General features: G+C 43.2%; 1 protein-coding gene across 17 annotated transcripts in view; it reads left to right on the top strand.

Moving 5' to 3' along the window:
- Nucleotides 1-23,813, top strand: part of ACTR3B (actin related protein 3B) — a 53,222-nt gene that overhangs the window by 10,104 nt on the left and 19,305 nt on the right. For 2 of the 17 annotated variants that reach the window (XR_014710645.1, XR_014710646.1), the window contains exons 2-7: nucleotides 11,393-11,555; nucleotides 14,338-14,512; nucleotides 16,090-16,214; nucleotides 17,357-17,467; nucleotides 20,649-20,742; nucleotides 21,489-21,655. Coding sequence is in view for 13 of the 17 variants with exons in the window: in XM_084621943.1 (XP_084478069.1) it covers nucleotides 17,396-17,467 (72 nt within the window). In the remaining 4 variants the exon portion in view is untranslated. Of the gene's footprint in view, nucleotides 1-8,932; nucleotides 9,043-11,392; nucleotides 11,556-14,337; nucleotides 14,513-16,089; nucleotides 16,215-17,356; nucleotides 17,468-20,648; nucleotides 20,743-21,488; nucleotides 21,656-23,813 lie in introns of all 17 variants that reach the window. The other 15 variants (XM_084621943.1, XM_084621942.1, XM_084621941.1 and 12 more) reach the window with 12 other exon arrangements.

Below are 23,813 nucleotides of genomic sequence, written 5' to 3'. Positions count from 1 at the left end.
GTCCTGCACCTTCCCTGACCAACTCACACTGATGTAAGTGAAGCACTCCTGGTGATCCACCAGTGCTTGCTTAACCATAGAAAAGTAGCCTTTTCTGTTGATATGCTTTGTGACAAGATGGTCTTATATCAAAATAGCACACACATCCCTATCTGTCGCTCCAGCACAGTTCAGGAACCCCATTTTTGAAGATCCATCCACTATGTTGTGCATATTGCCAAGAGTCACAATCCGACATAGCAGGAGGTGATTAATGGTTCAGCACACTTGCATGACAGTGGCCTCCAAGGTGGATTTCCTGACTCCAAATTGATTTACAATGGACCTGTAGCAATTGGTGTTGCAGGTTTCCACAGTGCAGCTCTCATTTTGTTGTTGCTGTGCAGGAGGTCTGGGGTGAGCTCAGTGCATAGATCCAGGAATGTTGGCTTTCGCATCTGAAAGTTCTGCAGCCACTGCTTGTCATCCCAAGCCTATGTTACGATGCGATCCCACCAGTCAGTGGTAGTTTCTCAGGCCCACAAATGGCGCTCCAGCATCTGCAGCTGCTCCATGCATGCCACCAACAGCCTTGAATTGGTTCTCGTTATGTCCCACAGCAATCTGTGCTCCAAGAAATCATCATGTTCCCCACTGTTTTGGTTTTTCTAGTTTTTCTTCTTTACAAATACTGCAAGATTATGTGCCCTCTGTTTGCAATGCTTATGATGATAGTGCAGATCTGTGCAGGCTCCATGATTCAGTTGAAGATGGTAGACTGTAAGAGAGGGCCATGTGGGTTTGTGGGATTTTGAGAAAAGGCACAAAAATTATGGGATGCAGGTGACATTATGGGATGGAGACTATTCCACACTTGGAAGTTGATCCCATGCTCCCAGTCATCCCTACAAAGCTTGTTTTGGACCCATTATACATTTCCAAAACTTCCCAAAAGACAATGCACTGGATGATCTCATTTACGACCTGCAGCCCTGTCAGTTTTTTCCTCCAATTCCCAGGTATTGAAATCAACACTAGAGGCTGCTCTCTGAAGAATGTTGTCCCTTCTTCCCACAATGTCCTGCTTTGACAACAGTGTTGCTCCTTTCTGGCTGCACACTCTCTGCTCCTTCCCCCTTGCTACATAACTCCCCCACCTCATCCCCAGAAAAACAAAACTAACAACAATCCAAGACTTCTGCCTGTGTAACCCACATGTTTTTTGCACTGCCGTGTTTTATTTGTTTAGAGAGAGAGAGGGAGGCAGTTGAGAAATTAATGGATTTCTGGTTTGCGGGTGTATAGACAGCCACACAAAAGAGGCAGAGCAAGGCGGTTTACTTGAAGTGCCCAGAACCATCCAGAAGCAAAGGCTGGTAGTTACTTGGTAGATCAGTATTTTTCCATGAGCTGGAGAGTAAGTATCCATCTGGGTGGAGTTATAAATATTCATAATTTGAAAATGGAGCCAATCAGAGCTCAGGTAGGGAGAAGCTATAAAACAGGAGCATGAGACTTCTGAGGTGGATTCAGTGGATGATCCTGGTGAGATACGTGATGGTGCCTCGTAGAGTCAGAGGCCAGGTCCCAGTGCCTGTGGTGACTTTGCCAGTCTCTTGTACCCAGTGGCTCAGCCCCTGGGTCCCCCACAGGAACAAGTCCTTAATATAGTCCAGGGACTTACGTGCCATATTTATAAAGCTTTACCTAGATGTTTTCCCCTGATTCTTTTTTTATAGAAAGGTAGCCTAACTCAAAATTTTTGATAGAGATTATGGATTCAGCATATTTATTTCTTAAAAATATTTTGAGATTATAAGTAGTTTAGGCCTTTATGTGTTGTGTAGTAAATTCAGATTTCATTTTAAACAGATTTATTTTTTAAAAAGAAAAAACTTATTGTAATTAAATACAGTAAAATAAAAAGTCTGATTTTAAATTTAAAAAGTCATTTTTTATCCACACTGGCAAGCAGGCAACTTTAAATTTAAATTATCTATTTTAATCTTGTTTTACTTTTGTATTTTTCTTTAAGAAAATAAATAAAATTGGTTTTCATTGGTTGGTAACCGTTAAAACATGTTGATTTGCAAGTAAATAAAGTCTTTACACTAAATTTGGTGCTACTTTTTGCTGACTAGGAGGATACTGTATGTTAAGATATATAATTGCTTAAATAACTTATTCAGATTAATAACTTCTACTTTACTATGTTAGAAAATGGTGAATGGAGCATTTCTTTATAACACTACTTTTCTATTTGTGATTTGTATCAAACTCTGTTTGGATGAAAATTAGAATTAAATTAAAATGCACAAAAACAGTGTTTTAGTTAATTAATAAAAAAAATATTTTAAGCATGCTGGATAGGTAAGAAAAGTTTATCCAAACATGTTTTGCATTTAAACTATCTGTAGATTGTTTCTGGTCACTATGTACATCATGATTCTAGAAGTAGTGGATATCCGCTCACACCTAGTTTTTATTCGTAGATAAGAGGAGATAAACAAGCTTTCCTGCTGTTTCAACTCTCAGTTGGTTTCATAACTTTGAATGAACTAGTTATTGAACTGAACTAGTTGAATAAACTGAAATGAAAAATACACTCTCTGCACCTGCAGAAGAGGTTACTGCTGTCAAAAGCTGATTTTACACTTCAACAAACTCTAGTGCCAGGTGGATATACAGTGATTTTTTTACCAGTTTTTTACCAGCTTTCTTTAAAACTTCAGCAGCAAACATGTACTGCTTAATTTTATTTTTTTGTTTCTAATTTAAATGATTTAACAACCTATATAAAGGCCTAATATTACTATAATCTGTCAAAATTTCAAATACGTTGATTTTTAAAACAAAATGATTTGATTTAAATAAAAATCCAATGTAAATTGATTTTTATCCAACCTGTGAAGAAGCTTAGGGTATGTCTACACTATGGAATAAGGTCGAATTTATAGAAGTCGGTTTTTTAGAAATCGGTTTTATATATTCGAGTGTGTGTGTCCCCACAGAAAATGCTCTAAGTGCATTAACTCGGCGGAGTGCTTCCACAGTACCAAGGCTAGAGTCGACTTCCGGAGCATTGCACTGTGGATAGCTATCCCACAGTTCCCGCAGTCTCCGCTGCCCATTGGAATTCTGGGTTGAGATCCCAATGCCTGATGGGGCTAAAACATTGTCGCTGGTGGTTCTGGGTACATATCGTCAGGCCCCCGTTCCCTCCCTTCCTCCGTGAAAGCAAGGGCAGACAATCGTTTCGCGCCTTTTTTCCTGAGTTACCTGTGCAGACGCCATACCACGGCAAGCATGGAGCCCGCTCAGGTAACCGTCAGCGTATGTCTCCTGGGTGCTGGCAGACGCGGTACGGCATTGCTACACAGTAGCAGCAATCCATTACCTTCTGGCAGCAGACGGTGCAGTACGACTGGTAGCCGTCCTCGTCGTGTCCGAGGTGCTCCTGGCCATGTCGGCTGGGAGCGCCTGGGCAGACATGGGCGCAGGGACTAAATTTGGAGTGACTTGACCAGGTCATTCTCTTTAGTCCTGCAGTCAGTCCTATTGAACCGTCTTATGGTGAGCAGGCAGGCGATACGGATTGCTAGCAGTCGTACTGTACTATCTTCTGCCAGGCAGGCAAGAGATGAGGATGGCTAGCAGTCGTACTGTACCGTCTTCTGCTGAGCAGCCATGAGATATGGATGGCATGCAGTCCTTCTGCACCGTCTGCTGCCAGCCAAAGATGTAAAAGATAGATGGAGTGGATCAAAACAAGAAATAGACCAGATTTGTTTTGTACTCATTTGCCTCCTCCCCCGTCTAGGGGACTCATTCCTCTAGGTCACACTGCAGTCACTCACAGAGAAGGTGCAACGAGGTAAATCTAGCCATGTATCAATCAGAGGCCAGGCTAACCTCCTTGTTCCAATAAGAACAATAACTTAGGTGCACCATTTCTTATTGGAACCCTCCGTGAAGTCCTGCCTGAAATACTCCTTGATGTAAAGCCACCCCCTTTGTTGATTTTAGCTCCCTGAAGCCAACCCTGTAAGCCGTGTCGTCAGTCGCCCCTCTCTCCGTCAGAGCAACAGCAGACAATCGTTCCGCGCCTTCTTTCTGTGCGGACGCCATACCAAGGCAAGCATGGAGGCCGCTCAGCTCACTTTGGCAATTAGGAGCACATTAAACACCACACGCATTATCCAGCAGTATATGCAGCACCGGAACCTGGCAAAGCGATACCGGGCGAGGAGGCGACGTCAGCGCGGTCACGTGAGTGATCAGGACATGGACACAGATTTCTCTGAAAGCATGGGCCCTGCCAATGCATGGATCATGGTGCTAATGGGGCAGGTTCATGCTGTGGAACGCCAATTCTGGGCTCGGGAAACAAGCACAGACGATTCCCAGTGGCTGCGAAACTTTCGCATGCGTAAGGGCACTTTCATGGAATTTTGTGACTTGCTTTCCCCTGCCCTGAGGCGCATGAATACCAAGATGAGAGCAGCCCTCACAGTTGAGAAGCGAGTGGCGATAGCCCTGTGGAAGCTTGCAACGCCAGACAGCTACCGGTCAGTTGGGAATCAATTTGGAGTGGGCAAATCTACTGTTGGGGCTGCTGTGATGCAAGTAGCCCACGCAATCAAAGATCTGTTGATATCAAGGGTAGTGACCCTGGGAAATGTGCAGGTCATAGTGGATGGCTTTGCTGCAATGGGATTCCCTAACTGTAGTGGGGCCATAGACGTAACCCATATCCCTATCTTGGCACCGGAGCACCAAGCCGCCGGGTACATAAACGGCAAGGGGTACTTTTCAATAGCGCTGCAAGCTCTGGTGGATCACAAGGGACGTTTCACCAACATCAACGTGGGATGGCCAGGAAAGGTACATGACGCTCGCATCTTCAGGAACTCTGGTCTGTTTCAAAAGCTGCAGGAAGGGACTTTATTCCCAGACCAGAAAATAACTGTTGGGGATGTTGAAATGCCTATATGTATCCTTGGGGACCCAGCCTACCCCTTAATGCCATGGTTCATGAAGCCGTACACAGGCAGCCTGGACAGTAGTCAGGAGCTGTTCAACTACAGGCTGAGCAAGTGCAGAATGGTGGTAGAATGTGCATTTGGACGTTTAAAGGCGCGCTGGCGCAGTTTACTGACTCGCTTAGACCTCAGCGAAACCAATATTCCCACTGTTATTACTGCTTGCTGTGTGCTGCACAATATCTGTGAGAGTAAGGGGGAGACGTTTATGGCGGGGTGGGAGGTTGAGGCAAATCGCCTGGCTGCTGGTTACGCGCAGCCAGACACCAGGGCAGTTAGAAGAGCACAGGAGGGTGCTGTACGCATCAGAGAAACTTTGAAAACCAGTTTCATGACTGGCCAGCCTACGGTGTGAAAGTTCTGTTTGTTTCTCCTTGATGAAACCCCCCGCCCCTTGGTTCACTCTACTTCCCTGTAAGCTAACCACCCTCCCCTCCTCCCTTCGATCACCGCTTGCAGAGGCAATAAAGTCATTGTTGCTTCACATTCATGCATTCTTTATTCATTCATCAGACAAATAGGGGGATGACTACCAAGGTAGCCCAGGAGGGGTGGTGGAGGAGGGAAGGAAAATGCCACACAGCACTTTAGAAGTTTACAACTTTAAAATTTATTGAATGACAGCCTTCTTTTTTTGGGGCAATCCTCTGTGGTGGAGTGGCTGGTTGGCCGGAGGCCCCCCCACCGCGTTCTTGGGCATCTGGGTGTGGAGGCTATGGAACTTGGGGAGGAGGGCGGTTGGTTACACAGGGGCTGTAGTGGCAGTCTGTGCTCCAGCTGCCTTTGCTGCAGCTCAACCATACACTGGAGCATACTGGTTTAGTCCTCCAGCAGCCTCAGCATTGAATCCTGCCTCCTCTCATCACGCTGCCGCCACATTTGAGCTTCAGCCCTGTCTTCAGCCCGCCACCTCTCCTCCCGATCATTTTGTGCTTTCCTGCACTCTGACATTATTTGCCTCCACGCATTCGTCTGTGCTCTGTCAGTGTGGGAGGACAGCATGAGCTCGGAGAACATTTCATCTCGAGTGCGTTTTTTTTTCTTTCTAAGCTTCACTAGCCTCTGGGAAGGAGAAGATCCTGTGATCATTGAAACACATGCAGCTGGTGGAGGAAAAAAAAAAGGGACAGCGGTATTTAAAAAGACACATTTTATAAAACAGTGGCTACACTCTCTTTCAGGGTAAACCTTGCTGTTAACATTACATACATAGCACATGTGCTTTCGTTACAAGGTCGCATTTTGCCTCCCCCCACCGCGTGGCTACCCCCTCAACCTTCCCCCCTTCCTGTGGCTAACAGCGGGGAACATTTCTGTTTAGCCACAGGCAAACAGCCCCGCAGGAATGGGCTCCTCTGAGTGTCCCCTGAAGAAAAGCACTCTATTTCAACCAGGTGACCATGAATTATATCTCACTCTCCTGAGGATAACACAGAGAGATAAAGAACGGATGTTGTTTGAATTCCAGCAAACATACACTGCAATGCTTTGTTGTACAATGATTTCCGAGTACGTGTTACTGGCCTGGAGTGGTAAAGTGTCCTACCATGAAGGACGCAATAAGGCTGCCCTCCCCAGAAACCTTTTGCAAAGGCTTTGGGAGTACATCCAGGAGAGCCACGAATGCCAGGGCAAAGTAATCCTTTCACACGCTTGCTTTTAAACCATGTATAGTATTTTAAAAGGTACAGTCACCGGAGGTGCCTTCTCCGCCTGCTGGGTCCAGGAGGCAGCCTTGGGTGGGTTCGGGGGGTACTGGCTCCAGGTCCAGGGTGAGAAACAGTTCCTGGCTGTCGGGAAAACCGGTTTCTCCGCTTGCTTGCTGTGAGCTATCTACAACCTCATCATCATCATCTTCATCCCCAAAACCTTCCGTATTGCCTCCATCTCCATTGAAGGAGTCAAACAACACGGCTGGGGTAGTGGTGGCTGAACCCCCTAAAATGGCATGCAGCTCATCATAGAAGCAGCATGTTTGGGGCTCTGACCCGGAGTGGCCGTTCGCCTCTGGTTTTCTGGTAGGCTTGCCTCAGCTCCTTCAGTTTCACGTGGCACTGCTTCGGGTCCCTGTTATGGCCTCTGTCCTTCATGCCCTGGGAGATTTTGACAAAGGTTTTGGCATTTCGAAAACTGGAACGGAGTTCTGATAGCACGGATTCCTCTCCCCAAACAGCGATCAGATCCCACACCTCTTGTTCGGTCCATGCTGGAGCTCTTTTGCGATTCTGGGACTCCATCATGGTCCCCTCTGCTGATGAGCTCTGCATGGTCACCTGCAGCTTGCCACGCTGGCCAAACAGGAAATGAGATTCAAAAGTTCGCGGTTCTTTTCCTGTCTACCTGGCCAGTGCATCTGAGTTGAGAGTGCTGTCCAGAGCGGTCACAATGGAGCACTCTGGGATAGCTCCCGGAGGCCAATACCGTCGAATTGTGTCCACGGTACCCCAAATTTGAGCCGGCAAGGCCGACTTAAGCGCTAATCCACTTGTCAGGAGTGGAGTAAGGAAATCGATTTTAAGAGCCCTTTAAGTCAAAATAAAGGGCTTCATCGAGTGGACAGGTGCAGGTTTACATCGATTTAATGCTGCTAAATTCGACCTAGAGTCGTAGTGTAGACCAGGGCTTAGTAACTTGCTTAATGTCACTGAGAAAATCTGTATCAGAGCCAGGTTTAGAAGTCTAGTTCTTGTCTCTCTGGCTTATGCTTTGAACACACCTCTTGTTCTCATCTGCCTCCTTTAGACAATATAAACTTAACACACAATAAGCTTAAAAGTAACTGTGAGTAGTCCTATCATTGCTAACCCTGTCAATGATAATAGGGTTGCACAGATGTTGGAGAACAGAAGCTGGGAGTGGGCAACAGGGGATGGATCACTTGATGATTACCTGTTTTGCTCATTCCTTCTACGGCACCTGGCATTGGCCACTCTCGGAAGACAGGATACTGGGCTAGATGGACCTTTGGTCTGACCCAGTATGGCTGTTCTTATGTTCTTAACAGAATAATATGTCCTGCAGAATCTTTTTTTTTTTTTTTTTTGAACTGGTGATAAGTCAGATGGAAAAAACCTAAGTTGAGTTGATAGTTAGAAGGGGGGAAAAATACCTTTTCACTTGTAAACTAAGAATGTTTGATACTGAAATAATTGGACATAAATATGGAACTCCAATATGTGACTTTTAGTCATTTCTTAGAGCAGAGCTGTGCTTAACAGTGTAGATGGTCTGTACACTTATTTGGCTTTCACACTGCAAGAAGCGTGATTAGTGTCTTTACTTTGTATAGTCAGTACTGAGCTTGAAAATGAACTGATTTTTTTCTTGATGCATCTAAAGACCTACTGATAACACTGTTAGGTACACAAAACTTAGGCACCTGCAGGGATTGTGTATCACTGGCTCTGCGGCAGTGCAGGGAGCCCTCTGCAGTCCCACTGTCATGGCAGTGGGACCATGACAGTGGACCTGCAGAGGGCTTCCTGCGCTGCTGCAAGGCTGATGACACCTAATCCCTGCAGGTGCAAGGTGTGGGGAGTGGCTGCAGTCCTGGCGGGGCAGAGCAGCGACCCCTGGCCAGCACTGCGAGGAAAAAGAAGAGCTCCTGGCTGCGGGGGAGGCCACCCTGCTGCTGAATGGTTCCTGCCCTTCATTTATGTGAATAAAATCCATAACCCCCATTGTATTCAGTTAAAAGAAGGTTACTTACCTGTAACTGGAGGTTCTTCGAGATGTGTGGTCCCTCTCTGTATTCCACTCAGAATTATACACATGCTTCTGGAGCCAGAGCTTTTCAAAGTAATATTGCACAGTGGTCAGAGCATGCGCCCTTGTATTGCCTCATGTTTTCACCCACGGTGGTAAACGGTGGGGCAGACTGGCCACATCTCCAGTTCATTTTCCACCTACAGAGCTGTGGCAGAGGGGAAAGCAGTACCTAGATAGGAGGAGGGTGTGAGGAAGATGGCGGAACCGTAGAACAGAGGACCGCTGCACCGAATGAGGATAATGAGAGGAAAAGGTGTGTACTGAACTCCACGTGGCCGCCTTACATGTATCCGCAAGGGGTTTGTCGTGGAGTGCGGCTGTGGTCGATGCTTGTACTCTCATGGAATGGGCTCATATCCCATCTGGTGGGGAGAGCCTTGACAAGTGTTAGCAGCCGTAATGCGCTCTGAGACCCACTTAGAGATTCTCTGTGTGGAAATGGCCTAAACTTTAATTCTCTCCGCTATGATGACAAATAGTCTGGGAGACTTCCCGAATGGCTTTGTCCCGGAGCCCTATGCACATTGAGGGAATGAAGCCACCGTTCCGCATTCAAAGCATGTGGTTTTGGAAAGAAGGTTGGGAGATGTATGGGTTGGTTGAGGTGGAATTGGGAAACCATCTTTGGCAGAAACTTGGGAAGCAGTTGTATTGAGACCTTGTCCTTATGGAACCCGGTAAAAGGGGGGTTTGCCATCATGGCTCCCAGCTCACCAACCTTCCTCACTGAGGTAATGGTAGCAAGGACAGCGACCTTCATGGAGGGGGGGCGGAGCAGGAGGCCAGCGTTTCAAAGGGAGAGCTCATTAAAGAGGTAAGGACTAAGTCCCATTGGGGAGCAATGGGCTGAATGAGCGGATATTTACATAAAAGGCCCTTCCAGAATTGGGTGGTCAAGGGGTAGATAAAAATGGAATGCCCTTCCACTAGAGGATGGAAAGTGCTAATGGTGGCTGTATGTACTCTGATAGAGCTGAGAGCCAGTCCCTAGGTTTTTAGGTGGGGGAAATAGTCGAAGAGCATGGGGATACCCACAGCTTCGGTGGCAAGACCTTTTGGGCCCAGGACTCATACCCTTTAAGGTCAGAAGAGACCATCAAGTCTGACCTCCTGCACATTGCAGGCCACAGAACCTCACCCACCCACTCCTGAAATAGACCCCTAAGCTCTTGTTGAGTTACTGAAGTCCTCAAATCATGGTTTAAACACTTTAAATGATAGAGAATTCACCATTTACCCTAGTTTAAATCTGCAAGTGACCCAGACCCAATGCCGCAGAGGAAGGCGAAACCTTTTCCCCCCGCCCGCTCAAAGGTCTCTGCCAATGTGCCCTGGAGGTGAAGCATGTCCATTTGCCTGATAGGATCGCCTTGTGGAGTCCTTTTGGCTACTGGAGAGTATGTCTTGCACTGCCAATGAGCATTCTCATACTAATGGAGGTGTCCATCCAAAACCCATGCTGTCAGTTGTAGTGTCCATGGGTCTGGATGCCTGCGTCTGCCATTGTTTTGTGTCCGAAGTTCCAGAAATGTCTGTAGCGAGAGTGGAGGTTGTTTCAACATACAGAGAAGAAGAGGGAGCCATAATTGGCGAGGCCAGAATGGAGCAATCGGATGGCTGTCGCTTTCTCCTGCCAGAGTTTGTGGAGGAAGCGGGGTAGGAGTGTGTGTGTGTAGGGGGGGAGGCGTAGTTCATATGATCTGACCAATCAATAACCAGAGCATTGCCAGTGAGTGGGCACAGAATCCTCCCCTGGAGCAATATTGGGTACATTTGGTGTTGGTGTGAGATGCAAAGAGGTCTCTGATTGGTGTACCCCAGTGACCAAAGATGTCCACGATTATTGTGTCATGCAATTCCCATTTGTGGTCAGTTGCAAAGTTCCCGCTGAGAAAATCTGCAATCACATTCTAGGCGCCAGGCAGGTAGGCTGCTGACAAAAGTATATGAGGTTTGATGCATCATTCCCGGGGCGAATTGCTTCCATACACAGTGCTGGGGACCTCGTGCCCCCTTGTTTATGTAGTATACTGTGGTGGTGTTGTCTGACATGATTAGGACGTGGCGATAGCCGATAGTTGGTAAGAACAAGTGGCATTCTTTGTGTACTGACCAAAGTTTGAGAATGTTATGTGCATCCTGGCCTCTCACATGGTCCAGGTGTCTTGTGTAATGTGATCTCCAGTGTGAGTACCTGGGTGTGACGCACCGTTATGACTGTCACGGTTGGTGAGGAAGGGCATCCTGGAGCAGATTGTATCGGGTCTGTCCACCATTGAAGAGAAGAGATGACTTCTGGTGGAAAGTTGAGCATGATGCATAAGGGAATAGACTCTTTGCAGCCATAGCTGTAGACAGCAAAGGTGCAGGTGCGTGAATGATGATATATATTTACACGCTTCCATGTGCCCTAGGATGGAGAGGTAAGTCCTGGCTGAGACAGAAGTGTTGGAGTTTATCCCTGCTATTTGGTCCAGTAGACTCTGGAATCTCTCTTGTGGCAGATATGCTCAGGCAGAGGTTGAATTGATGCGAGCTCCTATGAATTCCAGGGGCCAAGTATGGTGCAAAGTTGATTTTTTGATGATGTTGCTCACTTCTAGGGAGGAGAAGAGTAGAAGAAGCTAGGATGTCGATGCTCGAGCTTCCTCTCTGCATCACGCTGCCAGCAGCCAGTCATCTAGGTTTGGGAAGACAAGGATTCCCTGACGTTGTTGGTGAACCGCTATCACAGAGAAAACCTTTGTAAAAACTCGTGGGGAGGTGGTAAGTCCAAATCAGAGAACCCTGTATTGGAAGTATCGATGCCCAACCTCAGGAGCCTTCTATGTGTTGGATGTATGGAAGTAGGCATCTTGCATGTCGAGAGCTGTAAACTACGTGCCTTTTTCTAGTGAAGGAATGATGGTCGCAAGCGTGACCCCATGGAATTTTGTCTTGCGAATTGAGCGGTTGAGGTGTCAGAGATCCAAGATTGGTCTCCATCCCCATTTCTTCTTGGGTACAAAGAAATAGTTGGAATAGAACTCTGTGCCATGAAAGGCTGCAGGGACTGACTCCACTGCTCCTCGCTGTAGGAAGCAGTCCACCTCGAGGGTAAGAATACTGTCATTAGAGGGATCTCTGAGCGGGGGGTCAGGGCAGGAGATGTGGAGGAGGCGTCATCATAAAGTCTATGGTTTGGCTGTGTCAAATGACATCCAAGAACCACTTGACTGTTATAGCTCTCCAAGCTGATAGGAGTTTGAGATGATGCCTAAGAGACGTAGGGGATGGGATGGCTCTCTAGGTGCACTCAGAAATACTGTTTTCACGATGACTGTGTTGTGCAGAGGTCTGCATTGCTGGAACAGGTGGACGAGTTCTGTGTAGCTTAGGGCGCTTCTGAGGAGGTTCGTAGGCCCATCGGTGGTAGAAGTGAGTCATATAGGGATGGGCTGGTGATGGGCGATAACATTTTCTCTTTATTGATGGTGTATGTATGCCCAAGGATCTAGAGTCTTTTAGAGCGTGTAAGGAATCATCAGTTTTCTGGATGAAGAGGTGTGATTCATCAAAGGGAAGGTTCTCAATTGTGTCCGCACCTCTCTAGCGAAACCTGAGATGTGTAACCAGGATTCCCTCCTCATGACAATTCCAGTCGCAACACACGTGAGGACGTGTCCGCTGAATCAACTGCAGCCTGAAGTATGGACCTGGCAACCAACTTTACAAGTGATTTTACATCAAGTACAATCCTACTGAGGTAGCTTATCTGCAGATTCCTTCATCCGGCTGTAGTTTATAAAGTCATACTTGGCCATCAGTACCAAGTCGTTAGAGATCCTGAACTGTAGTCCAGCCAAGGAGAAAACCTTTCAACCTGTGAGGTCCAGTTTCTTACCCTCCCTGTCTGCCGGGTTGGAGCGTGGACGGCATTGTTTGGTCCGCTCTAACACAGCCTGTATTACCAAGAAGTCAGAGGGTGTGAAAATAAAAATTCTGACCCTTTGGGGAGGATGTAGTATCTTTTTTTTCTTGGCTCTCTTCAGGGTCGGTGTACAGATGGCCAGGGTATGCCACAGCGGTGTGTGCTGGTTGAAGAATGGCATCATTGATTGGTAAGGCCACCCTTGCCAATGCCGATGTATGCAGAATGTCTAATAAATGGTCCTGCACCTCTTCCAGTGGGATTTCAAGAGCATTGGCTATTCTCCATAGGAGTTCTTGAAACTGATGATATTCATCTGGTGCGGAGGAAGGTGTTGATGACATAGCTGTGCCTGGAGATGGTGAAGGGAATCTCTCCGGATCCGCCAGTACAGTCTAAACCGGGCTGATCAGTGCATTGTCTAACACCATTTCCAAACGTCTACTAGTTGAAGGGTAGGGTGGTGAAATAGTGGAGTTCTCCCCAGCTGAACGAGACTGTTTTGAAGATGAATACTGGAGCCATGAGCTCCAATATGGCCAACCCATTGATCCCGCTGTTATTGTACTTGTGTCCAAGGAGATAGATATCAGCTTCTTGGGTAAGGCAAAGGAAGAAACTGCCACGGAGCCATCGGAACCCTCTGGTAGTCGTGTTTCCGGAACGGAAGCAGCAGACTGTGCCGAATGTCTGGGTTCTCAGATTCAGAGGAGTTGGAGTATTGTGTGCATGGTGGTGCTGATGTATCCATCGAAATGGGATGCATTAGAGAGGTATGGCCAGCAGGCGTGGTAGATGTAATGCAGGATATGGAGCCCTCTGCAGTGAGAGCACTGGAACATGTGGAGACCTCACTCTTTCTAGGGTGAGCAACAGTTCGTGAGGGCAGGGAGGGTTTCCAGTTCTCCACAGAGTCAATGGTATCTGGTCTGTTGACGGGACTGGAACTGGTAAAGGTACCTGTGTCAGGACCAGCGAGTCACGGGATGCCAGTAGATCCAAGGCAGGAAGGGTATGTGGATCCAGCACTGGGACTGGTGGATCTGGTCAGTGGTGTGGCCTTGGAGCACATAGCTCCTCCGTGGCTGGAACTCGTGAACAGTACAGCATCTTTCTTGGATTTAGAGGAAGACTTACTGCCATGCTTGTGTGCATGCTTCCATGGCTCATGGCTAGGCCCCAGTGCCGGGTCTGTAGCACTGATACTGGTTGATCTGGATGGAGGCTTCAGGGGGGTAGGAGGAGCACTCTTGTATTGCTCAGACCAATGTATGGGGGGTGCTTCTTGAGGTGGAGAGCTCAGCCTTCCCGTGTACGTGCTGTGAAGGATACGGTCATGTGGCCTTCCCCCAGATAGTATAAACGACGCTGGTGTTTGTTGCTGATGGAAAACGAGTGAGGGCAGGAAGCACAGACTTTGAATCCCGGTATCTTCAGCATAAACCAGTACCCAGACCTTGGAGCTGAGTGGGGGTAAAGGGGGGGGAGATTGTTTGGGGAGAAAAACTGCCGAAGTGATGTCCCAAGTCCTTACTTATAAAAGATGCTAGGAATTACCAAAGTACAACGAAAACCAATAAAATTTTAACTAATGAATGAAAATAAGATCCATTTTTTTGTTTAAAAAATGTCACTAAGAATGAGAGGGTGGCAAATCTCCAACTTGGACCATGCGTCGGTGAGAAGGAACTGGAGATGTGGAAGGAACTGGAGACGTGGACTGCCCCACCCTTTATCGGCTCAGGTGAAACCATGAGGCAATACAAGAGCGCATGTGCGGACCACCAAGCAATACCACATTGAACAACTCTGGGTGCGTAGTGCATGCGCATAACTCTCAATAGACTACAATAGGGACAATCACTCAAAGAAGAATCAGGAATATACTGTATCACTTTTTGTGGTGTGTACGTGCTGTGCCCATAGCATATTCAAATGGTCTCTATTTGGATCTGTTACTTAATTTTTTATTGATCCATATTAACACCAAAAATGTTGAAATCTAAATTTGATACCTTTCTAAACTCCATTGATTTTAGTTGTCCTTTATATCAGTAAGGTGTCGTAGTCTTGTATCTTATGCTTAAAAACTTTGTTTGGACTACATATTGCCTTAAATTTGAGGTGCTAATTATGCTTCTGCTGTATTTGAAAAGGTTTATGGGACTTTGTTCAGTTAATCTAAAACAACATCTAGTTTTCTAATGTCTACAATATTTTTTTGCCTGCCTTGAATGCTGACTTTTTTTTGGATAGATGCTACAAGGTAAGGAAATATTAAATAAGCCCAGAGGTCCAAGGAAGTTATTGGGGAAGCACTCTCTATCAGAACTATAGTGCAGTAACTACGTAGTTCAGTTAACATAAGTGTTAAAACAATTTTCTAAATCAAAAGAATTTATAAAGATATACGTATGTGTTGTGCTAAATAGGTTTATGTATACACCATATGGTAAGAAATATTTCCTCTGACTATTAATGTAAATCTGACTTTTGTCAATTGGAATGTTTTGTGGGGTCTTGTGTATGTTTCTGAAAAGTTTTCAAACTCTGAAGAAGTTTTGTCCTAATACTGTTAGAAGCACTCTTAAGTGATTATTCTACGTACTGCCTGTTCTCCATTAGAAGTAGTTGAGTGTGTGATTCTGGCTTACTGAAACAAGATTGTAAATAAACAGGCTACATTTTATTCTGTTTTTATTTATAGTTTGCCCTCGATGTCTTGCTGCTTAATCTTTCTGCCTACACCAGCCTTCTGCTAGTGATTTTAGTGATAGTTGCCTCCTGCTAATAGCAAGCATGAATGTCTCAATAAGCTTCTCTGTAGGGCTGCAAATTGATTTTTTTCTACCAGCCAGAATAATGGCTCGGTAATTTAATGTTTTCAAATATTTTCTTCATGCTCCCACTGCCTCCCCCTTCTCCTTCCTCTTAATTCTCCAACTTGCCTGGTATATTGAGACCCAGAAAAACCTGTAATTTCCTCACTTCAGGAGTGCCTGCTGTATTAGAAATCCAAAAGTATGCAGCTCTCGAGTGCTGTAGTTGGTAACGGGGTAAATTTTTAAAGTGGCGTGTGTGTGTGTGTGTGTGTGTGTGGGAGAGGGAGGGAGGGGATTTGGTTGCAACTCCCACTGATGTTAATTGTAGATAAGTGACCAAATTCCCTGCACTGCACTGAAAATGTACCCTAACATATTAGTGTGTCAGCTTATCACTTCCTACATTCCAGTCTTTATTTTTGAGAAAAGAATCCTTGCTTGCTTTATTTAAAGCAGGAAAGGGGAACCGCTTAACACCTCACATTGTTCTATGTTTAGAAAAAGAGTTTTTTATTTTTAATGTGTTCTTTTGTGATGGACTATTTATTTATTTATTTATTTTATTTAGCTGTTGCAATCAGAGAGTCAGCAAAAGTAGGTGACCAAGCCCAGAGGAGAGTAATGAAGGGAGTTGATGATCTAGACTTTTTCATAGGAGATGAAGCCATAGATAAACCTACCTATACTACAAAAGTAAGAATATATAATGAAGCTTTAAGCATCTTTCAGAAATCTTTTTGAATTGACTCTATATTTTCATTTTTGTAGATTATTTAAATGCCTGTCAAGAAGATTTGAAACAAACACTTATCTGAAGTTTGCTGTCATTAAGTATACTAGTCGTTGTAGTTGCAGAATGAAAGGATTGAATATAGTTGGCTTCAGTTTAGCATGTGCAAATTTGGTTGGTTGGCTTCGTTCTTTCGTTCATTCTTTCTTTCGTTCTTTCTTTTAAATAGTTCTTCTACCAGTGCTTTAGCAACAGTTGATGACAGATCCATCTTGTGAGGGTCTATTAATGCATTTTCTTTTCCCCAGTAATGTCAATAGCTGATATAGACATAGATACCAAATCTTTTTATTTCCTCTTGCTGAAAATTGCATGGGACCTATATTAAATGATAAAATTACTATTTTGGTGCTGATCAGTTTGCTTTGAGAAATGTCAGAACATGTCCCCTGGCCCCTTTGCACAGGGTCATCCTGTAAGTCCATTTCTGTGTGAGTCCGTTTTTCTTTGTTCTGTAAAGGACCCTTTTCTGTGGGAGACTAATAAGGTATATGTTAAATATTCATAAAATATATATCCGATATTACTTTCTTATATATTCGCTTAAGCACCAACTGTGTGCTGGGCACTAAAGAAAATGTGAAGATAGCCCCTGCTTATAGGAACCTATGGTCTAAAATAATATAATACTGAAGTCTTGGTTTGTCATCTTAGCTCCTATCATTCATAGATTGCAAAATGCTTACAATGGATAAGAAGTATCATTATCCCTAGTTTACAGATGGGGTAACTGGTGCACAGGAAGGTGAAGTGCCTTACCCCAGGTCACACAGTAAAGCAGCGGCAGAACTAAGAATAGAACCTAGGTCTTCTGACTCCCAGTCCAGCCCCCTATCCACAGACAGAATCATAATGAGAGACCCAGGAGAGAATGATGACTTAAAAATTATTGGCTTTCTTTTAAAAGTAGAACGGTGACACAATGTTTATATAGGCTAGTATTTATGGCTCTCATAGAGGATACTAGGATTTTGCTTCTCGTGTTCATTGTATTGTTACCTACTGGCTCATACACTGACACGTTTAAAATGTTCTTTTGCTTCAGTGGCCCATATGACATGGTATTGTTGAAGACTGGGATCTCATGGAGAGATTCATGGAGCAAGTAATTTTTAAATATCTTCGCACTGAACCTGAGGATCATTACTTTTTAATGGTGAGTAATGGAACTGGCTAAGAAAATGCTTCCACAAATGGGAGATGGTATAATTGTGGTGGATAACATTCCCAGCACAAGTAGGTTTTGTTACAAAGCCTAGAAGCCTTTTGTAATTTTTCATTTTTTTTATTGCTCTAGAAATAATATATAAAATCACATTAGACCCTGTTTCTAGTACACTTCTGAAACAGGCTTCTTCGTTTGGGCTTTATTTTTTTAAAAGCTTTGGATGGTTTGATTGAATTACAGATGCTGCTTAAAATAATTGGCTGACTTCAGTCAAACAAAATAAAGCAGTACAGTGAAATAGGGGGAAATGTCACGTAGCAATATGCTGTATGTTAGCAATCATGTGCACAATTATGTATTCCCTTCTGTGAAAGGTTTCTGTTGAAGATGAAATTAGTTACTTAATGCAAAATGATTTTTTAAAATCAGTGGTTTTGCGTAGGAGGAGATAAATATAAAGAATACACAATTCATAGCTGGATTTTTTTTTTTTTTTTTTTTTAAATAAAGACCACTGTTAAGTAGTTAAGGTCCCAAATTGGATCAGCCTTGAAACTTGTTCACCACTGAACATCAGGCTGTTTATATGAATTGTTTGGAAAGATGGTTGTAATTTATGACACTAAGTAGTTGTATGCAACTTGTTTATGTGGAATCCTGCAAAACAATCTGATTTTAGTTTAGTTTATTTTAAAATTAATGCACATTCTTTCATTTATTTTTCTTGGTAATTCATCCGCTCCCAGGTAGGAGTAGTGGTGATGTGAAGAATCCTTAGACGTTAAGTTTGCTCCCTGTACATAATGCAGATTATCCCTTATACACCAGTCTTGCAAACACATGTACACCGTGTTTAACTTTATTATGGTGAGTAGTCCTATTGAGATCAATGGGACTACTTTCGGTAGGAAAGTTAGGCAGTTGCGTAAGTGTTTGCAGAATCAGTGTCTTACTCTGGATGCGTTTCCTCCTTACATGTACTTATATGTCAAAGTCATACTACTTATTATGGCCACAGTATGTCATTTCTGTTCACATGTCAAACCAAACTTTTTTTTCCTAATAATCAGTAATTTTTCAAAGAAATGTTAACAACCATGTTGTGGAAGGTTGGGCCTGTGTCTACCCGCCAAAGAGTAAAAGGATCAGATCTATTTACCTGGGACTTATTTGGGATTCTTGAGTGCCCTCATAAACTGAAAAATTGGGTTACTGCTGGATCAGGAGCCAAGTTTGATAAAAGTCTGAACTGCATTAGATATTTAATAAGTTTCAGAGTAACAGCCGTGTTAGTCTGTCTTTGCAAAAAGAAAAGGAGTACTTGTGGCACCTTAGAGACTAACCAATTTATTTGAGCATGAGCTTTCATGAGCTACAGCTCACGTCATCGGATGCATACCGTGGAAACTGCAGTAGACATTATATACACACAGAGACCATGAAACAATACCCCCTCCCACCCCACTGTCCTGCTGGTAATAGCTTATCTAAAGTGATCATCAAGTTGGGCCATTTCCAGCACAAATTCAGGTTTTCTCACCCTCCGCCCCCCCGCCCCCCCACAAACTCACTCTCCTGCTAGTAATAGCCCATCCAAAGTGACCACTCTCTTTAAAATGTGTATGATAATCAAGGTGGGCCATTTCCTGCACAAATCCAGGTTCTCTCACCCCCCCTCCAAAAACCACACACACAAACTTTATAGTGGTGATATTTACATTAAAAAGTCAGCATTTTTCAAATGAGTCTTCACAATGTGGTTACAGTAGTTGTGGTGTGGAAAAAATTGAAATCCAAGTTCATTAAATACCATTACAGCTCTTTCTCTCTGAGGTCAGTAAGAACTGCCATACTGAGTCAGACCAAAGGTACGTCTAGCCCAATATCCTGTCTTCTGAAATGAAGGCCATGAAAAAGGAGTCAATATGTCTTTTGGAGATTCCTATTCTTGTATAAATCCTGTCCATGCATCCTGCTGTATACAAATTTTTACCATGACCAATATTTGTTAATGCTGCTCAAATTTGGAAAGTTGGTCAGTGTGGTAGATGTTCTCACTTGACGCAGAGATTTCATCTTTGCCTGAATGTGTAGCACTTTTCTGTGTGTTGAGTTCCATTTCCAAAAAGTTTTTGGTTGGACATTTGTATAGTATTCTACCTTTCACATATGGGGTATTTCCTCATGCTACTGTCAAAAATTTAGAGTACAGGTTACCTGTGTGAAACAAAGGCAAGCTTATATAAACGCAGCGCAAGCATCTAGTCAATTTCTAATTGTCGAACCCTCTCAGGATACAAACTTGTAATCATTATTTATGCACTCTAATTTCTGTTCCAATTATGGCATCCAGTGTGTCGGCCTGAATGACATCTAAGTACTGAAATATATTATAATGCTGTGGGCTCCATTAACTTTTTTAAGCTTATTGCCTGTTGGTAGTTATCTGTACCCTGCAATATTTGCTATATGGAACTTAAAATGGGAACTCTTAGAAACAGCATAAGCTTGCCATATGAAGTAGTCATTGCTGTGTTTACTGTTACTGGCTATGGCCAATATTACCCTTTTCCTTTTTCTCTTGTCTTTATTTGTTGCCTTTGTCAGGATGCATTTTAAAACATCTCTTTTCCTTATTGTGTTTATTGGTCATTTTCCCTTCCCTTTAATAGCTTTTTTTGTTGTTTGTTCAGTATTTTTGTAACCTTTGTTCTTCTCTATCCATTTTTCAGTCTCTCGTGCAGGATACCTGTTTTCTCTTGTCATGAGTACTTTTTGCCCTTTTTAGATCATTCTTGAAAAAGACCTCATGGTTGGAACGTCTCTATCTTCAGCATGCGTTTAAGATTATCCTTATTTTTTTTACATTCACTGCTGATGTTTGTATTAGATAATATTAAGCAGCATCAGTTCTCCAAATATTAATCAAGGGCCTTAGAAAGTAGCATCTAGTTTCATTAGGGTTTACAGATTTGAGGTCACTTTGAAAGGTGCCAAAGTCTCACTTTTAGTTTTTTAAAAAAATTGCAAGAAGCTGCTGGGTAAAAATGAACATTATATTCTGCTGTTAACTTTTGGTACTTCGTACGCCAGCTTTTTCTAAGCATTTTTTTTCCATAAGCAGAAGGTTATATACTTGGAAGTTGCATCAAACATATCCCTATTGCAGGTAGAGATATCACATATTTCATTCAGCAGATCCTAAGGGAGAGGGAGGTGGAAATTCCCCCGAACAGTCTCTGGAGACAACAAAAGCCATAAAGGTAAACATTTGATGTGAAATTTACCTTACTTTTAAGAGAGGTAGATTTTTGTTTTTTGTTTTAGCACATTGCCAGTGGCCCTTTTTACACATACAAATATAGGAATTGTTAAACTATACTTTTCCTTCTATTTAAGCTCTTCATAGAATGAGGGGGAAAAGATGTAAAGGGGAAACAAGGAGAAATATGAATAATTATCAAGCAAGACTTTCGTTTAGAATTAATATGTATGTGTTTTAAAGGTGAAATTGGCTTTAGAGTTTGCTTCAAATTTGAACTGTGCTAGTTAAGAAAATTCTCCATAAAAACTCAACCTCTGAGTCTTGCATATATTGCATAATATTACTGGGATGATCACCTATTTCTGATCATGTAATGAAATGCGTACAGGTGGACCCTCTGCTTTGAAACCAGTGATTTCAGTGACATTGCATGCACGCTAAGGAGTTTGCCAGTGTGAAGCCCCATTGAAATCAATGGGGTCTTGCGCATCTCTCAATGCAGGATTGGGGGCTTTACCAATTCATTATGTAGGACTTTTCCTGAACAGTCTGTTCCTTAAGAATAAGGTTAGAATTGTAAGAACAGTAGTTATGAAATGTGAACCCTAGGTTAATAGATTTAGACCTCGCTTTTGATTCTCCAATTAAGTAATTTTCACTGTTTTTCTGAACTGTTCCTTGGTGTATTTAATAATTACGTATGATCAGTTTAGGCAACTTTTAATGCATGGTATTTCTTTACAGGAAAAATATTGTTACATTTGCCCTGACATAGTAAAAGAATTTGCCAAATATGGAAATGAAAATGGATCAAACAGTACACAGGCATCAATGCAATCAACAAAAATAAATTAATTATAGATATTGGTTATGAAAGGTTTCTTGGACCTGAAATTTTCTTTCATCCTGAGGTAAGAATGACAGTGCCTAGCATTACATTTATTTATTTATTTATTTATTTATTTTTGGTAAAAAAAAAAAAAAAAGGTGCAATATAATTCTTGATGCAAGAGCACCACCTTGTGGAAATTATAAATACCAGTAAGTCTTGTCTGAGAGGGCTGGAAGACTTGCAGTTAATATATGCACAGACACACAATAATAGGTGGATAACTGCCTAATCTTTTTTGTTTTTCTTGTGGAGGTATATAATGTCTAAATCTTTCAGTTTTTCAGAAGCACAAACTAAAACAAGAAAAATTTACCTGAAATCTCAGATCTTGACTGAGGCTTTTTTCTTTTTTTAAAATACTGGTTTAAATTAGCAAATGTCATGAATTATATACAGTATATTTAGTTGTGTAGTCAAACACTTTGAATATCATTCCTGCTTATAGCAATTTACCAGAAGTAGTATTTTAATTCTTGGACACTTATATTTGAGGTGCCTTTTAGGTAAGGAAACTCCAATGAACAGATCCTATTATAGTGACTGTCCTTGTAAAACTGAAGGCCAAATTCATCTCTGAATCAAGTCTCTTAAAACTGGCTGTCATTAAACAAGTCTGAGTATATTTAAAATTACCATTGATTGTATAAGCATAACTGACATGTCATGATGTTTCCCACCCAACAAACAACCCGCGCAGCAAGTAGTTCAGTTGTGAGAGCTGCGTCAAGTAGGCACCCCACGGCAGGGGAAAGAACCCAGTTTATATGGCTCAGGCAGATGGCTTGCAGGGCAAAGGCTAGGAAGGAGAGATGCTCACCTTTCTTCCAGGCAGACAGCCTGTGGAGTGTATCCTGTAGGTGGTAGGTAGGCTCCTGCAGAAGACCCTGGGTTGGGGAAAAGGACATAATCGATATGTTGAACTTGTGTTAAACTGCTTAATCTGAAATAAAACTGAATCCAGAAAGGAATGGAAATCCTGTGGCTAGAAAGTGTTTTCTGGTGCGTGGACCAGTGAGTTAGCCCACCTGCTTGAAGTAATGGACTATACTGCAGTGATTCTGGACAATGGTAAAGCATCTATCCACCCTGAAAGCAATTACTGTTCCTGCTGGGTGTATCTCATTCAGAGCTCTTATAGGGTACGCAGAAGGGTTTTTTTGACATCCAAACTTTAAAGACAAAAACCCCAGAACCCTTTTAGCATCTGTGCAAATTCTTCATATTTGGTGTAAAGTCAATCGTGATCAAAATTGGAGAGATACTGAACATACAGCTAGATCCAAGCTGCAGCAAGATCAGGAAAGAGTAGAATAACGCTGGTTACTGGCAGTTGCGGAGATCTGGTACTGACAAATACAAAAATCATATATCTAAAGAGGGGGGAAATCAACAGGTGCAAAATATGGGGGAATGTAATGTAACAGCTGCATCCATCCCCATTAAAGAAACGTTTATTTTCATCTTGTCTCATTAATGCTGCACGAATGTTACTAATGTACGTCACTAAAAACTGTTGTAATTGGAAGGAAAGGTTGGACCATAAGGGAATCTCTGAGGAGTGATCTACAATATTAAAAAGCTTCACCCACATGTGTCTTCATATGTGTTGGCACTGGCTCTAAGCCCATATTCATCGCTGTGATCCTTGAAAGTCCTAAGATCTCTGCTCACTTAATTTTTTCAAATGTTTTTAATCATTCTTCAGGCCCTTGCCCTATTATTACAAAGACAAGGCAGGCTGGGTGTAGTTCCCTCTGGAGCCTTCTAGCACTGATCTTGACATGGCAGGAGGCCAAGTGCGCTGCCTGCTCTACTCCAGAATGCGGGAGCAAAGAATCACTGCTGAGTGTCTGATCCCTACACCCGATTGAATTGGGTTGGCACGTCAGCCGAATGTGTTGATTCTGTTAAAACACAAAACAAAAAACGCTTCAGTCCACTGATGCCACACCGTGATGCAGGGTCTGCAAGAAACATCTCCTGTGATGTTTTTAATAAACGCACCACAGATGGTCCCAGCTGTGATGAAATGCTTTATTTTCATCTATTGGAGTGACTTGATCACTGACTTGTAACTCTCTGCTCACATGTGGCAGAGTAAATAAAGTCTTTCATTGATTTAGGCTGCAAGCTACTGGTGTGTAGTGGTTGTGTACACATACTCGTGCTGTCTGTCA

The sequence above is a fragment of the Lepidochelys olivacea genome, assembly GCF_965140295.1.
Source record: "Lepidochelys olivacea isolate rLepOli2 genome assembly, chromosome: 2".
Taxonomy (NCBI): domain Eukaryota; kingdom Metazoa; phylum Chordata; order Testudines; family Cheloniidae; genus Lepidochelys; species Lepidochelys olivacea.
This window is presented reverse-complemented; position numbering and strand designations above follow the sequence as displayed.